The 17,721-nt window shown below is 30.9% G+C and overlaps 1 protein-coding gene across 2 annotated transcripts; it reads left to right on the top strand.

Annotated features, from left to right (window-relative positions):
- Nucleotides 1–2,683: 2,683 nt before the first annotated feature.
- On the top strand, nt 2,684–16,764 carry LOC111413228 (period circadian regulator). 2 transcript variants are annotated; one of them, XM_071196590.1, is made up of 19 exons: nt 2,684–2,824; nt 7,684–7,797; nt 7,859–7,939; nt 7,999–8,246; nt 8,336–8,478; nt 8,541–8,748; nt 8,808–9,020; nt 9,612–10,228; nt 10,287–10,540; nt 10,591–10,755; nt 11,004–11,145; nt 11,203–11,415; nt 14,602–14,782; nt 14,838–15,136; nt 15,230–15,352; nt 15,861–16,031; nt 16,082–16,243; nt 16,304–16,438; nt 16,506–16,764. In XM_071196590.1, exons 2-19 carry the CDS (start codon nt 7,712–7,714, stop codon nt 16,584–16,586), a joined length of 3,522 nt encoding a protein of 1,173 aa, XP_071052691.1. In that variant the 5' UTR covers nt 2,684–2,824; nt 7,684–7,711; the 3' UTR covers nt 16,587–16,764. The 2 variants fall into 2 exon arrangements, with proteins under 2 accessions (XP_071052691.1, XP_071052690.1); XM_071196589.1 differs by lacking the exon at nt 15,230–15,352 and having other exon boundaries at nt 2,685–2,824; nt 7,984–8,246; nt 15,807–16,031.
- The last annotated feature ends 957 nt before the right edge of the window (nt 16,765–17,721 follow it).

Below are 17,721 nucleotides of genomic sequence, written 5' to 3' on the forward strand. Positions count from 1 at the left end.
TCACAGCAAATAAATGAAAAAAATAACATTGTATAATCGATGTTGTTATAGCGGTTTTAATATAAGATCTTTCAATATTACCACCTCTTTCAGGATTTGGTAAAAAACGACCAGTTTCTAATCGATTGCAAAATTTACTTATATCACTTCGAAAAATAAAAATTAAAAATATTTTACAAAAAGCTACAATTAGAATTTATAAAAATTATTTAATTAAAATTAAATGTAACCTTACCCAAAAAGTGGCTGATAAAGTATGAAATTATAAAACTCAATGTATCAACGTTGAAATCATATATAATCCCTAAAAGTTCTAAAACAGGATAAAGCGTGGTTACGAAAAGATGCATTGCAAAGCAGTAAATTAGATAAATCCATTTATATTTAAACTTAATTTCGTTAATAGGAATTCCGAATAACAGCAATATCTTGAAATGAACTCGAAAATAGTTTTTGAGATTTAAATCAGATTCTTTGCCCATTTTGATAAAGAAATAAACGACTAAAGTGTTTCCACGTGTATTTATAATCCTACGAAAGTTCGCGAATAATTAACGACTTTTAAATATTAAAAATTAATAAGAGAAGGTGTCATTTTTGAAACATTTTTGAGTAATTATTTAATAACCGCTTGGTGCATTTTGATTTATTAAAATCTCAGTTTGCAAACTATAATTAAAGGTGACGTTTGTTATGAATTTATGATGCTTGTAAATGGAGCTGAGGAATAAAATTTACAAAAGTTATAAGGATAAGAAATAAATAAAAGGATTTTTACATCTCGCCCCACTTTCTCAACATCATTCTCATTATTTTAATCATTTCATCTCATTCTCATCTCCTTTCATTTTCTTTATCGTCTCTAACTTACCTTTTTTTCGGCATATCTTAATAAATAACTTTGAAAATTAATTAAGATTAAGTGGTTCGCTATTTTCTTGATGGTATCAAAATTGATGCATTGTCATCAAAAAGTTGTGAACTGATTTAGTAGATTTTGCCAAATATTACTCAATTTTTCTTAATATGAGAAGTAGTTGTCATCATCATTCATCAGCCCTTAACCTTCCACTGGTGAACATAGACCTTGCTTATTTTTGTCCAATTCTCTCTTTTGATATCGTCAGTCTAGTGTATGGGTTCTTGTCTTATCTCTTCTCGGTCTTCACTTAAACAGTCTCTTTATTCATCTTTCATCATTCTCTTTCTCCACTCAGACCTGGGCTCCATAAAAAGGGTGGTGAGCAATTATAGAGGGATCACCCTGTTGGACACAACTTTCAAAATGTATGCAAAGAAACTGTTGGGGGGGTTGGAAGAGGAAATGGAGAGGGGGGAATTCTTGCCGGATGGGCAGGCGGGATTCAGGAAGGGAAGAGAAGACAGGATTGGGGATGGGGGGAAAGAACTTTTGGGAGGGATGTGGGAAAAAGAAAGGTTATGTTTGATAGCTTGGTAAGGAGCACAATGATGTACGGCGCAGAAATATGGGGATGGAGAGAACAAGGTTTGCTGGAGTTTTTTAGAAATCGTTGCGGTCAAGGTACGTCTTAACTGATAATACGCATTGGCCAAATGTTTTAGACAGATTGGTAAATTACTTTTGATGATTTCCTTCAATTTGCCATAGACTGCCCATGCAAGATTTATTCTTTTTTCTAATTGGCTTGTTTGATTGTGTTCGAAGTCTTTATTTCAAGCCCAAGGTATATATAGTTCGATACAAGTTTCACCTTATTATCTCTAATGCTGATATTTTCACTAGGAGTTAGATTCATCATGTATTTTGTTTTGGTAGCGGAGATTTTAAGCCCTACATACTCTGAGGAGGTCATGCAGCATGTCTGTATGTATGTCTGTCTCCTTAAGAGTGTCAGAAAACAAAACTGCATCGTTGTTTCTAACCATCAGAAAATAACTGGATGTGGTTCCACATACTTGTCTCAAAACAGCAAGATTCATTGAAAAAGAATTTCTATTTTTGTATCGCATTTAACTTTAAAGACTTGACATATCTTAAGATCACAAAAAGTTTCTTCATTTAACATGATGATGCTTGACATGACAAAGCTTACATGACTTTTTTGGCTAAACCATTGTAAAGCTTTTTGAACAAACAATCTCTTTATGCTTCGTAAAATTATAACCAAAGATTAGAAAACAGTACAAAAAGTGATCAAATTTCTTTGTAGACAATAATCCTAAAGTTTAAATTACTTTTCCGACCACCAACAGGTATCTATGGTTACTTTTAAACTCAAGATGAAGTAAGGTGTGATTATAAAAAGGTTAAGACCACTCAATTTTGGTGTGATTCATTTTAGAAATCATCGTTTAATCATAAGTTCGAAATTGAAGAAGATACTTATTTATTAAAACCTTAGTTTGTGGAGTAACAATTAGTGTAATGAATGGTTGGTGTTTGTTATGAATTTATGATGGTTTTCAATGCAGCTGTTAAAGTTTCTCAGAAACAACTCTTTTAGTTCAATCAAAAAATAAAAAGTGTGATGTCTCATTTTATATTGTTATACTAATAATTTACTAAATAATATTTAGTTATTATAAATTGATTGTAGTTGCGTTAATTTTATATTGGAAATATTGTGGCGCGAAAAAATCACGTTGCAAGCACCGTGACAACAGCGAACGGATTCCGTCAAGCGACAACTTGTTCTGATTCGCGTTTAACCGTTTCAGAAGTATCACTGTTGTGCCACGAAGAGTGCTCCTTGTGATCGCGATAAACAGTTTATATTTTCATAATTTCTTATTCACCATGCGATGGGGTTTACGTTATTGAGAGACAAATTAAGAATCTATTGTAAGTAAAATTTAAAATATTTTATTAATTTGTTTTTGTAAAAATTTTGATTTTGTTAAAATTTTAATTTTAAAACAACGTTTTGATTTATTTTATTTTAATTTAATTTTATAATAAAAATAATAAAAAATTATTAATTTTTTTGTTAAAAGCGTAAATAATAAAAGGTTGTTTAATGTTACATAAGTTTTGACCTATAAATTGATTATGAATAGAAATTTAAATAAAATTGATTAAGTATTCGCATTCTTTCCAACATTTTTTTTTAAACAAAACGCCGTCTCATAATTATTAAATTATTTAAATTAAACTCTTTTTTCCTTCGTTACGTAATAATAAATTTTATTATCACAGTGCTTTTAAAATACCAACAATAAGTATTCATGAATATTTTGAAAACAATAAAAATAAAAAGAGAAAAGTTTCAACTTTTGTTAAGTTCCTCTTTTGAGATGGAAAATCTAATTTTAGTTTGCACGTTTGGCATAACGTGGAGAGAAATAATATCCTGGGTTTCACCCCGACAATCCCAAGGGTACATGTAAATAAACGTGAACCAATTAGTGGCACTGAAAAAGAATACAAAAGGTAAACTAACTTGGTAAAGGTATCGGTACTGTATAAAATTACGTTCACGTTCCTGGATTATGTATCTATAGTTACCTTTAAACCTGTAACACGTTTTTAATTAAAATATTCGAATTTATTATAACTATATACGAGGAATTTGACAAGTTAAATTTGAAAGAACATTATATGCTTGATTTTTATAATTTCTTAAAAACATAAAGGTTTATATCTTATCTCCAATTTAAGCTGTTAAGAACTTAGTAGTTGGGACTCTACAATCTAAGCTGTTATAGATTTAGAGCCAAGGACGTTTGTGGCCGAGACATTTCGATCTAAGCTGTTAGCGAGATGTAAACCGAGGTCTCTTGTAAATATAAGCTATTATGGTCTTATTAGATGAGGTTCTAATATCTAAGCTATAAAAGATTTAGTTGAGGCTCAATAATCAAAGCTGTTATAGACTTAGACAATCATATTACACTACCATCAACTAATTTTAGATAATTATAAAAGATTTGGGCTCTTACAAATGATATCGATTTATTTAATAGCAGTAAGTAAAAAAAAAGTAAAATTTGGGTGAAAAGTGTGTTATAACAGAATCGTAATAAACATTGGTATTTTGAATCGGAACGAAATGGAACGAGAACACTGTATATAGGGTATTAACATGTCGATTCACTGTGCACTCGGGTATTTATCGACATTATTTGCTATTCCCCACGAACATATTAATCGCCCCTTAAAATCGGATGCTTAGAGAAATACCTCTTTAAAGTTGGTTATCGCAAATCAAGGGCGATAAAGCACAGATTTAGAAACACTGTTCTAGAACAACCGAAAAAAAAGAACAATAATAATATATTTATTGAAAAAATCACAAAAAAAGTAAAATATTATAGTCTGCCTGAAGAGTGAATCTTCGAATATTAGAATCCTCCAGTTTTCTTGACAAAACTGGATTTCGATTACAAGCCTTCGAAGTTTTATTATTTAATTCCATTTTATTCGATCCGATGCGCAGTGGGATATTTGTCGATTTCAGCTGGACAAAAATGTATTTATTTTTTTGAGATTGCTACACTGCTACAATAATATTTGTGAAACATTATTTAGCCTAGTTTTATCATATTTGTATAATATGTGAGAACTAATAGAGCAGATCGTGGTTTATCAATCCTGATCTTGATTATGACTCAGACCATCAACGTGATGGAAAAAAAGCAAAATAAAAATGGTGGTGAACCTCACACTATTAAAAATGGTGTAAGAAAAGAGATTTAAAACGATTTACAAGTGCTGCTGTCTAAGGAAGTATTCAGATAATTATTTTAGCATTATTTTAGAAACTGTCCGAATTGCAGACAGAGTATTTTTTTATCCAAGATCATGTCCAAGAGATGGTACTGGTAACAAGTTAAAACCAAAGTTTTTTACTATTTTAGCCATGGTGAGGTAGAGAATGTAAATGTATGCAAAACATTATTCGTAGGATATTAGAAATACGCATTGGCCAAATGTTTTGCGTTTTAGACAGATTTGTACGTTTGATGATTTCCTTCAATTTGTCATCTTCTTTTCAATTCGCTTATCTGATTGTACTTCGATACAAGTTCCACCTCATTATCTTCAATGCTGATATTTTCACTAGGAGTTAGGTTCGTCATGTATTTTGTTTAGGTTGTGTAGATTTTGAGCCCTACACTGGCACATACTCTGAGGAGGTCATGCAGCATTATGTCTGTCTCTTTAAGATTGTCAGAAAACAAAATTACATCGTCTATAAAATTTGTTTTTAGCCATCACAAGACAACTGGATGTGGTTCCACATGCTTGTCTCAAAACAGCAAGATTCGTTGCTGAAAGCATTGAAAAAGAATTTCTATTTTTGTATCGCATTTGACAACCTCAAAGATTAAGAAACATTATTAAGACTAGTTTTATAATATTTGTATAATATGTGAGAACTAACAGAACAAATCGTGGTCTATCAATCCTGATCTTGATTATGATTCTGACCACTCTCTGTTCAAGAAAAGAGATTTAAACCGCCCAACCCAGATAATTCTTCAGGATCAGCGTTCCAAAAATTCCTTACATTATTTTAGAAACTGGCCGAATTGCACACAGAGTATTTTCTTGCGTGGAATAGAGCAGTCCTCGAATCCAGTGAGATCACGATCCAGGAGATGGTATTGGTAATAATTTAAAACCAAAGTCTTTACTATTTTAGCCATGGTTAGGTAGAGAATGTAAAAATATGCAAAAGGGTATTCGTAGGATATTACAAATTACTTAAACATCAGCAAAATTGATAAATTTCGATGTTATTCACCACATTAAAAGTTTTCTTTGAAAGGAGAATGCAAATAAAAAGTATCTAAATCCTAACCTTCTTTCAAAAAATTGAACTCGTGCATAATAAATTATTTCATAATGATGATGAACCTTACCAACTTGTAATCAAACTTACTTTTAGACTTTTGATTTATAAAAGCCACTATCATTACCAAACCTTCTCTCTACCTTTTTGTACATGTATACTTAAGATGAGATAGAAGAAAGCAGAAATTCACCAAATATTTTGTTGACAACTACTTAAGTGGAGCGTACAGAACTATAATCGCATGATTTTTCTTTCTGACTAAAACCATTGGAACATTTAATGGCTTTTACTCTGCCAAAACTTAGAATCCTGATCTGATTGAAGGTGTTTGGACATTCATGCCAGCTCAATGATACCGACTTTGGCATCACTGATAAGGAAAATGCAACTGAATACGAAAGTAGTTTTAATGTTTAGAAATTTCTATGCGATAAAACTTTGTAAAACTATAACTAATAGGGAAAAGGTTGCAGAGGAACTTGTTGCTGGTGGCAAAAAATCAGTCGAAATTTAAAATATGATTTTGTATCTTAAGACTTTTGTGAGTGCAAATTTATATTCTCTTATATCTTGATCGATGAATGTAGTGTAATGTATTTATTGTTTCTCTTTGTCTAAAACCTTCAAATGTTACATAATTATCCGATTTTCTATTCTGAGATATTACATAATTTTGTATTGTTTGTATAAACTTAAAATACTCATCTTTTAAAACTTTTTCAAACTAATATTTTAGCTATCTTATAAAATTTCTTTTCAAGGTCTATAAAAACTCCACTTTATAATTTTACTTAAAATCAATAATAAATCGAAAACTAAACTAAACTTGTTTAAAATGTTGAATTTATTTCCCACATGACACATTTAACATGACTCCAACCATAAAACAGTTTACGTAACAGCAAAATGTCGGATTCGAAGTGTACATAAATAACTCCTGAACGTGTGTTGTCTACACGTGATGGCAAATGTTAATGTCTCTTTGCCTCCACGACAGGGGACGTTGCGTTGCGTAAACCACCTCAACGATTTAATTTCGATTCCAATCCCTTCGAAACGGGCCGTTTTCCGTTGCATAACTTTTTGTTTTCAAGAGGGTTTTTACTATATTTAGCAACATCCACCAATTCAACCCACTTATTTTCCCTTTCGCGTTTTTATTTTTTCCTTTTCTTTCGCACTAATCTAGTTTAAGTGCTGGTCGTAATTTTTCTTCACCTTTTTTAAACGTCGCTGTTATGCAACGGATCATAACTTACGATGAAACGAAATGAGGAGGGAATCTTTTCTTTCGTTCGTTTGGTATTGAAAGATTTGAGGGGATATCTTTCAATACCAAGTACAAACGATTTTGCATAACAGTTTGGACACGTGATCGCTGAGGGAGATCGGTCCGTATTAATTCTTTTTGTATATACACGTTTCTCGACCCGGTGTCCGATGGATTTTCTTTATTACTTACTGTTGATGGCCTTCACGTTCTAAAAGATCCAATTCGAAAGGTCGACGATTTTAAATAGCTATTTGTTTATTGGTCACGATTTATGAATAAGTTATTTCTTGCACTTTTTTAATTACCCATAAAATAAAAAAAAGAACTTACGGATTATTATGAAACAAAAATTTTAAACCTAATCAATCATTCTTAACCAAATTGATCTAACATAAAGACTTAAGCGATTTTATCCTGTTCTATTTATAATTCTTTCTTGTTTAATCATAATTCTAACAAGGTCTTTATGCACTTGATTATTTTAAATTAACCAAGAAGTAGTCAACCTTGTATTTATTACTAGGATACTAGATGAATGAACTTCGATTACAAATTGAATCATTATGTATTTAGCTTAACTTGAAATCCCTCACAAAAAGAGTTATTCATTTTTTTTCTGAATTAATTTAGAAGAAAAAGATTTCAAAATCGTATCAAAATGGAATCAGAATCTGGGACGAAAAATACGAAAATTTCCGATTCCGGTTATTCCAACAGTTGTTCAAACAGTAATTCTCAAAGAAGGTTTGTTAAATTTCCAAAAAAACGACAAACTTTCAATCTACTTTTAAATTTATTTTTGTAGTGCAAGCTCGAAGTCTCGTCACAGCGGAAGTAATTCGAGTCGAAGCAGCGGCTATTGTGGTGCACCGAAAGCCGATACAGGGTAAATTAAGACTCTTAAAGGATAAAAATATAAATTTTATTTAGAATCAAAAATTTTAGCATTGAAAATGTACCGCCGCCGCCGAGTAAACGCAACAAAGACAGAGAGCACAAAAAGAAAAAGCTCAAATCAACGAATTCTTCAAATTTACCGAACGTCGTATCGATTTCTTCGGAACCCGCTATTTTAAAAGATCCCGATGTTAAAGTCATCGAAGAGACTAATAATTTATTGATTCCAAACGAAACTTTGGATGCCCATAAAGATCTAAAAGGCGATGGATTAGTTCAAACTAAGATGTTAATAGGTAATAAACATAACTTTTTAAACATACTTCAAAAAATTGGAATTATAACACTTTTCTTGTGGTATGTTTTTTTTCTTTTTTGATAACAGCAACGAATGAGCCAACTGATGATATCATCACGCAGAAAAACGATGAGGAGAGACCTATTAGAAGCAATGAACCAACCACAGAAGTAGCAAATATTAAATATGAACCGATTGTTGATGATAAATTGGTTGCTTTTCAACCAGAAGTAAGCAAAAAATAATTAAATTAATTATAAAAATTTTTAATTATTTCTTTCTTTGGTTATAGGATGGTTTTTGTTGTGTTATCTCAATGTACGATGGTGTAGTTTTATATACCACACCAAGTTTAACATCGGTTCTCGGTTTTCCTAAAGATATGTGGCTGGGACGTTCTTTCATCGACTTCGTTCATCCGAAAGATCGAGAGACTTTTTCAAGTCAAATTACAACAGGTGTAGCCGAGCCTTTAGTAGATTCAACAGGAAAACATAAAGGTAATCAAAAATTTAATTTAATTTTCTTTAATTTCACTTTATTTTGTAATAATTTGTAGATGTTAAAAACACTTTATACGTTCTACTTCGAAAATATCGAGGTTTAAGAACTTTAGGTTACGGAGTTGTTGAAAAAGCTGTTTCTTACGAAACATTTCAATTAACAGTCACGTTTAGACACGTTACCGATTCACCAGTATCTAAATATATTGATAACGGAGGTGGAATGTTTCTTGTTGTCGTTGCTGTACCTGTTTATTCAAGTTATAAAGGTAATAATAAATCACGTGTTTATTCGATTTTGAATACGAGATCTTTTTTAAATACTTATTTAAAGTGTAGATTTTCATCCTAGCAGATTCTATACAGTTTAGACAATTAGACGTTTTCTGACTGACTTGATAAAATTAGCTAGCCTTTTACAAGATTCCTCCAATTTAAGCGGATGAGAACATTTTGATTAAATCAAGTTAGTTAAAGTATTGTCCACTTTTGATAGACTGCTACAGCATGAGCAGAACTTTCTAAAGTTGTCAAAACAAGCAATTTTCACTTTTAGGGTTACTAGTTTAGTATGTAGAGGAGAATTTATTTACCTGCATGAATTTATTCCTTTCCCTACTTGACCACTTGCTATCTTTACCATTTTTGCATAGCCATACTTATTTCAATTCGATAGTCCAGATCCCTCCATCACTCCAGACAAAAAAAATTAATAAATTACAATCAAAATCAAAGTATAAAGTACAATCAAAGTTAAACATAATATAAAAAAATTATTTTTCTCTTCTCGTATTCAAAATTGAAATATATAAACATGTCTAGATAATCTTTGGCATTTTTATAAAAAGATATGTTTTTAGTGCCTGATGAAACAAGAAAATCCGCAAAATTTGGTATGAGACACACAGCGGCGTGTATTTTTAGTCACGTCGATCCAGATGTAGTTACAAATTTCGGTTTCCTCCCTCAAGATATGTTAGGAAAATCGGTTTTCGATTTCTATCACCCAGAAGATATGCCATTTCTGAAAGAAGTTTACGAATCTTTAATGCGAATGTGTCAAATAGCAGGGACCGTTTTTCGAAGTAAACCGTATCGATTTGCTGTTCAAAACGGTGGTTTTGCTATGATTGAAACGGAATGGTCTAGTTTTGTTAATCCGTGGTCGAGACGTTTGGAATTCGTTATCGGTTTACATCGTGTATTACAAGGACCGAGTAATCCGAATATTTTCGATGCTCGACATCAAAATGAAACTAAACATATCTCCGAGGAAGTTGTTAAAGAAAGTAAAATAATTCAGGAAGAAATTTTAATATTATTAAACAAAGAGTTGTCTCGACCGACCGAAGCTGCTAAACATGAAGTTTCGAAACGGTGTAAAGATTTAGCTACCTTTATGGAAACTTTAATGGATGAAGTTTCTAAATCTAATTTACAGTTAGATTTGCCACAAGATCCAGATCCAACAATTTCCGTAAGATGTTTAAAATTAAAATATTTAATTTTCTATTTATTTATTTTTTTTTGATTAGGAACGAGATTCTGTAATGTTAGGAGAAATTTCACCTCACCACGAATATTATGATAGTAAATCATCATCGGAAACACCACCAAGTTATAATCAATTAAGTTACAATGAAAACATCCAAAGATTTTTTCAAAGTAAACCAAAAACAACGGTTTCTGATGAAAGTATTGATAGACCTGGACCTTTGCAATGTACAATTGATAATGATCAAGAAGCGAAAAGCCTTTCAACAGGGCAAGATGCAGGTTCAAACAATCAGTAAGTTGTAAAAAAAAATTAATAAAAATTATTAATTGTATTTGTTTTAGAAAATGTTTATCCCCAGTACAAAATAGTGGCGCGTCTGGAAGTGGGAGTGCAGGAAATTTAAGTTCTGAAAGTAATAATAACATAGAAAGCGGAACTACAAGTGGAACAAATACGTCGAATGATTCTTATAAACCTCCGCATTTAACCGAAGCTTTATTGTGCAAGTAAGTTTTCAAATCTAACGATAATTACCTTTCACTGATCTAAGAAATAATTTTACACCTGGTTAACCTTGAAATGAACAAGTCCAACGTTACGTAAAATCAATTATAACACGCAGCAAATCATCGAGCTGTCAATTTAACTGCCTTTTCCATTATATTCCTCCTCCCCACCAATTTCTTATGTAAGCTTGTTATGTAAACATTGCAACATTCCTCGTTGTTTATCTTTTATTATTTTTTTAATTAAGACATAACGAAGATATGGAAAAGATCATGATAAAACGCCACAGAGAACAACGAACTAGTATTAAAGCCGATCGTGATAGAGAAATTAAAAAATCGCATCATAAAGTTGATAAAAATAATGAGAAGGTTATTGATAAAAATGAGGTAAGTTTTTGAATCACAAGAAATTGTGTTGATTTTATAGTTTCATTTTATTTTTAGAATCACGGTCATCATGGAATCAAACGAAGTGTTTCTCATTCTTGGGAAGATGATAGTCATAAAGTTTCAAAATACAAACATCAACCGGAAACGATAAACGATAATGACCGTTTGGATTTGCCTAGTTTTAGTGAAAATTCAAAACATTTAAATGTTCAAACTTCAACTCCCGTAACGGGAGTTGTTAACAATGAGAATATGTACACACCAGGAGTAAGTATTATTTTTTTTAATGAAAAGTTTGAGTGTATTGCATGAAATGATGAAATGGCGAATAAAACCCCAAGTTCAATCGGAATATTGTGCAAAGTCTTTAGAATTTATGGTCGCAAAGCTAATTTGCAATGCACAATGGGTATCACTGGAATCGCAGCGATGGGAATTTACATCCTGTCAGCTGTGCATCGTTCTACGTACGGTTATATAAATGCTAAGCTTGCGAACTTTGGCTCGTTCGTCTTTCCACTTTGAATATGAACCGAGATTTTTCATTCTCCTGAAAAATTTTTCATTACAGGCGTCCTAGATTATTGGTCCACTATGAGTATAATAAACGGTGTGAGATACAGACCTGATTAAATTAAAAAAATCTTTTTAGTTTTAAAAACACTGAAAATAGATTAAATTGTATTAAAAAACTCGTCTCTTTGAAACATGTTTTTAATTTGAATATAAAATGGTTAAGGCTAAGATGTAACTGGTTGTGAATAATACTTGTTTAGTTCGTCGTAAATCTAAAAAATTTTAATTTATCTAAATTTTTTTACTGTAGCTTTTCCTAACATAGATTCTGCTTCACTTGAATTCAAAAACATGTTTAATGAATTTACTAAGTTGCATACAAAGGATTAACCACGCTGATTTTATAGTTGAATGAACAGAAAACGCCTTATGATTAATTTTGGTTTTTATTATAGCTTTCCTGGTTGATTTAATTTCCGAGAAATGCCTTATCCAGTTTATTCTTGTCATCCTCTTGTTGACTAAAATTTTCTCAAAACTTCAAATATTGTTTTCTCAAAAACTAAAAGTTATTTTTCAAAACGTGTTGGTTCATTGGAAAGAGGACACTTTTATTAACATTTTGGGAAATTTTCATACTCATATTCCAAGAAATCGATTTTATAGGAATTTTTAAAACTTAATCGGCGAAAATTGCAAAATTCGAAAAAATTTTCGATTACTTCAAAAATGTATTTCTCAAGAACTGAAAGTTATTTTTCAAAACGGCTTTTTGCATTAAAAAGGGGATACTTTAATTAATAATTGGTGATATTTCCACAAGGATCCTTCAAGAAATTAATTTTATAGCGAATTTTGAAAATTATCGATGAAAATTGCAACATCGAAAATTTTATCAAAACTTCAAATATTGTTTTCTCAAAAACGAAAAGTTATTTTTCAAAACGTGTTGGTCCATTGGAAAGAGGACACTTTTATTAACATTTTGGGAAATTTTCATACTCATATTCCAAGAAATGGATTTTATACGAATTTTTTAAACTTAATCGGCGAAAATTGCAAAATTCGAAATCATTTCAAAAATTTTTTTCTCAAGAACTGAAGGTGATTTTTCAAAACGGCTTTTTACATTAAAAAGAGGATACTTTAATTAATAATTGATGATATTTCCACAAGGATCCTTCAAGAAATTAATTTTATAGCGAATTTTGAAAATTATCGATGAAAATTGCAACATCGAAAATTTTCTCAAAACTTCAAATATTGTTTTCTTAAAAACTAAAACTTATTTTTCAAAACGGGTTGGTTCATTGGAAAGAGGACACTTGTATTAACACTTTGGGAAATTTTCATACTCATATTCCAAGAACTGGATTTTATAGGAATTTTTAAAACTTAATCGGCGAAAATTGCAAAATTCGAAAACTTCAAAAATGTATTTCTCAAGAACTGAAAGTTATTTTTCAAAACGGCTTTTTGCATTAAAAAGGGGATACTTTAATTAATAATTGGTGATATTTCCACAAGGATCCTTCAAGAAATTAATTTTATAGCGAATTTTGAAAATTATCGATGAAAATTGCAACATCGAAAATTTTATCAAAACTTCAAATATTGTTTTCTCAAAAACGAAAAGTTATTTTTCAAAACGTGTTGGTCCATTGGAAAGAGGACACTTTTATTAACATTTTGGGAAATTTTCATACTCATATTCCCAGAAATGGATTTTATACGAATTTTTTAAACTTAATCGGCGAAAATTGCAAAATTCGAAATCATTTCAAAAATTTTTTTCTCAAGAACTGAAGGTGATTTTTCAAAACGGCTTTTTGCGTTAAAAAGAGAATGTTTTAATTAATAATCGAAAGTGATAACAGCGGGAGTTCTGTTAGTAATGAATGTGATGATGAATTACAAACGAAAAGAAGGGAAGAAAACTAGACGAGACAGCAACAAGAGATTTTATATATCGTATTGGGATTGTTACAATGAGGTTGCTAATGATAAATAAAGCTGTATTCAATGAAAAAAGTCCTATTGGGGTTGAACATGATTATTATCTATAAGCCAAAGCCGGATATTAATAGAACGGATAGTTACCTAATATCCGTTCCACCACTAAGATATACTGAAGGATATTGTGGTTCAGCATATGGTGTTAAAATGTTAAAATTTTGATTGTAATGTGCCATAATTGCAAAGGTCTTCACTTAGGTTCAATGTAGATGTGAAACCATTCAAAAATCACAAGGAATGCATGAATTCACAATTTTTCAGTATGACAGTAACCTGTAAATTTATGACATCTTCTCGCATATGGCAGTAATAAACGGTTATCTTTTGCAATGTTGAATCCAGGCTAAATTAATACTAGAACTTTGATTTCTAAGATGTAGTAGTGATTGATCTATATCAGAACTAAGCTTACAACGATGAAGCTGCTGCAGTGACTGTACTAGCCAATATCAGAAAAATACATTCAGCTTGGCTCCTCCTGATGGGTTGTTTAGGAAAAAAACAGTGCAAAAGTAAAAGATATAGGACATATTGGTCCGAATATTCGTCTAATTATTTTTCTTTCAAAAACAAGAAGATTCTTTGTATCGCTAGCTCTCAGGCTACATATTTCTGATCCATATGTGGCAACTGGCCTAATCAGAATTTTGACTATCCTGATTTTAGTTGTTCTGGAGTTGACCTGATCAACTTTTGTTTACATTCTATTGGCAGCAAGTATTCTCTTTTGTATATTGGAGCCAATCCGGTTTGTGTTGTTTATTTCGGCTCCCAGATGCACGAACCCCACAAAGATACTGCAGCATTAATTAGCAAATTTAAAGCTGCCCAATTGACTTATCAAAATAATCAGCATTTTGCAAAACTTCACATTTCTACAATCAATTGTCCTTATTTCTAATTTTTGATTTTTTTTTTCAGTTAAACGACGTTAATTTATGGCCACCATTTTCTGTAACTTTAACACCAATGAATAATACTCAATCATGTGGTGGAAATTCCACCCAAAACACAGCGGGAAGTTTTGCAGGAATGTTTCCAGTTTATTACATTCCAGCTCAACAAAGACCTATGCAATCAGATCCTAGTATGAGTTTCCAAGGTTTGAACAATTTTTTTAATTCTTTATATCTACTTCAAATATGTTATTTTTTTAGTTCAATACATGCCTGGGATGATGTACAATTATAATACAATCTTTCCCGCTTCGCCAATCTTCTGCTCACCAGTGCCTATGATGACAATGCCTTTAACACAACCTCTCGCTCCTTTAAACACCGAAGTAATCAATCAATCGATCAATTCCAATCAGCCAACGAGTGATCACAATAAGCCGAGTCCACCGAGTGTGACTTCCGTTCCTCAATTCCAAAGACCTGCGTCTCAAGCTACTTCTGTTAAAGCTGAACCGGGAAGTGCAATGGGGTCAATCGCTTCGGCAAGCGTAGCTAATAAGGTAAAAAATGTTCTTTTTTATTTCGATCAAAAATTTTTTTTCCGTTTCAATCAAAAAGTTTAAATTGCAAAAAAGAAACAAATAATTTTTCAGGCTTTATCTGAATGTTCACGTAAAGATTTGGGTTTACAATCGGTTTGTTCACCGGATACGCCTTTGGTATCACCACCTGATGGTGAAACTGAAATGGAAAATTATAATTTAAACCAAAAGGTTGTTAGAAAAGATTTTTTCCTCTTCAATGTTTTTTTTTGCACGATGGATGTTCTTTTTTTGCCGCATTTTTGTATTTCCTGAAAATTTCATGAAAGGATACACAGGTGTCCCGTGCGGTTTTCAATTACTGCGGTTTGCTGCCGGAAATCAGAGGTCCGTCTCTGCTGGCGACAGCTGACGCTTGTATGCCGGAAAAGTAAAATGGAATTATTTGCCAGTTTATGGCGTTTTAACTCACCACCCTCCGAAAAAAACACACCCTGACCATTAAAACAAATTCCAACTGGATTTATTTTTTCATTAAAATATGAACCCCCGATGGTTCATTTTTTCTGTTATAAACGTTTTTTACGAGTAAATTTTAATTGCCTATTAATTTCATTTCTTTTTTATTTATTTTGTTATAAATTTTATTTATGCATGTTTTACGAGAGCTTTCAGTGGTTCGTTGTAGGTGTTTAATAGGAGAATGAGAAACGATTCCTTTTCAACCGAATGTTCCTTGCAGACTTTAGAATCTAATGAAACGAAAGATAACGATGAGAAATATCAAGAAGATGGACAAGCAGTTGACGAGGAAAGTAGCTATTCTTCGTTTTATTCGTCATTTTTAAAAACCGATACTGGATCAGGATCAAACGATGATTCGAATAACCCAGAAAAAGCTAATTGTGACGAGGTAATTTAAACGGTGTTGATTTAAAACGAAAATTAATTAATTTTTTTTAGAATTGGCAAAAATATCGTTATTATCCTGTAAGAAAAAGAGACCCCCCTTGGTTAGAGGCAGTTTCAATCACTCCAGAATTAATTTATAGATACCAAATACCAATGAAAGAAATTGGGGATATTCTTGAATCCGATTTGAATACGTTAAAGGAAATTAACCAGGTTTGATTTTTTATTAAATTTTATTTTCTACGTAATATTAAAAAAATTTTTTTATTTTAGCCAATGTTAGTTAATGATCAATTAAATCAACTTTACATCGAAATGGAATTAGAAGGACTTTCAACAAAATTAACTTTGGAAGAAGGGATTACTTCTAGTAGTAGTAGCGGTGACGAAAACACTCATATTTCAAAAGTAATTTGATAAAAAAAATGAAAGTTTTTCAATGTGAAAAGTTTTTTAGAACGTTTTTTATTTTTAGCCAAAGAAAAAGAGGCGTTCCTATAGCTCGTTAATGATGATTTATGAAGAAAATGCTCCATTTCCACCTTCAAATTTTTAAAGAAACAAGTATTATATTAAATAAAATTTAAAAGTTATTTAAAAAAAATATATTTGTGCTAAGATATTGTATATAGAAAATCAACTGTGTTGATTTTTATACAGCTTAAAGATTTATTTTAACAATTTTTATGTCGAGCTTGTATTTACAACTATAAATAAAGTATTTTCTTATTTAATTTTATATTTGTTTCATTATTGATTTAAAATTCTTACGTTGTATGATGAAGTATCCACGTTGCAAATCCCTAAAGAAGCCAGTAAGACGCAATCTGCAAGGGGTTATCCTTTAAATAGATTAAGAAGACAGACCGGAATTTTTGTATTATCTCGGTTGAATAGAAATTGTCTACGCTATAGTCGAATGCTTTCCGAACATCACAAGAAATACGATAACGAAGTGTTGTAGTAGCATGCAGCTCACAATCTGAGATGATCACCGCCAATAAACCATTCTTTGAGAAAGACTTCATTAACCTCATTAATTGTTAAATTTATAAACCAAAAATAATACGAAATTTTCAAAATCATATTGGCTGTATTTTTAAGAACCATGATATGATATGTATGTTAAATTGACGCTTAAAGATTCTAGTTTATGCTATGGTACAAAAACTATAAGATAATATTATTGAAATTTCTAGGAAAAAAATATTAAAGAAGAAATTGTTAAATTTATATATAATTAATAAGAAATTTTCAAAAATCATATCGACTGTATTCTTGAGAATCATGATATGAAATGTATGTTAAATTGAAGCTTGAAGGTTCTAGTTTATGATATGATATAAAAGATATAAGATAATATTATTAAAATTTCCAGAAAACAATTATCAAAGACGAAGTGTTCACATTTATAAATTATTAATACTACTAAATTTTCAAAAAATCATATCAACGGTATTCTTTAGAATGATGATATGATATGTATGTTAAATTGAAGCTTGAAGGTTCTAGTTTATGACATGATATATAAACTATATGATGATATTATTAAAATTTCCAAGAAGAAAATATTAAAGAAGAAATTGTCAAATTTATAAAATATAAATAATACGAATTTTTCAAAAAATCATATCGGCTGCATTCCTTAAAATCATGATATGATATATATGTTAAATTGAAGCTTGATGGTT

The sequence above is a fragment of the Onthophagus taurus genome, chromosome 6 (genome assembly GCF_036711975.1).
Source record: "Onthophagus taurus isolate NC chromosome 6, IU_Otau_3.0, whole genome shotgun sequence".
Classification (NCBI taxonomy): domain Eukaryota; kingdom Metazoa; phylum Arthropoda; class Insecta; order Coleoptera; family Scarabaeidae; genus Onthophagus; species Onthophagus taurus.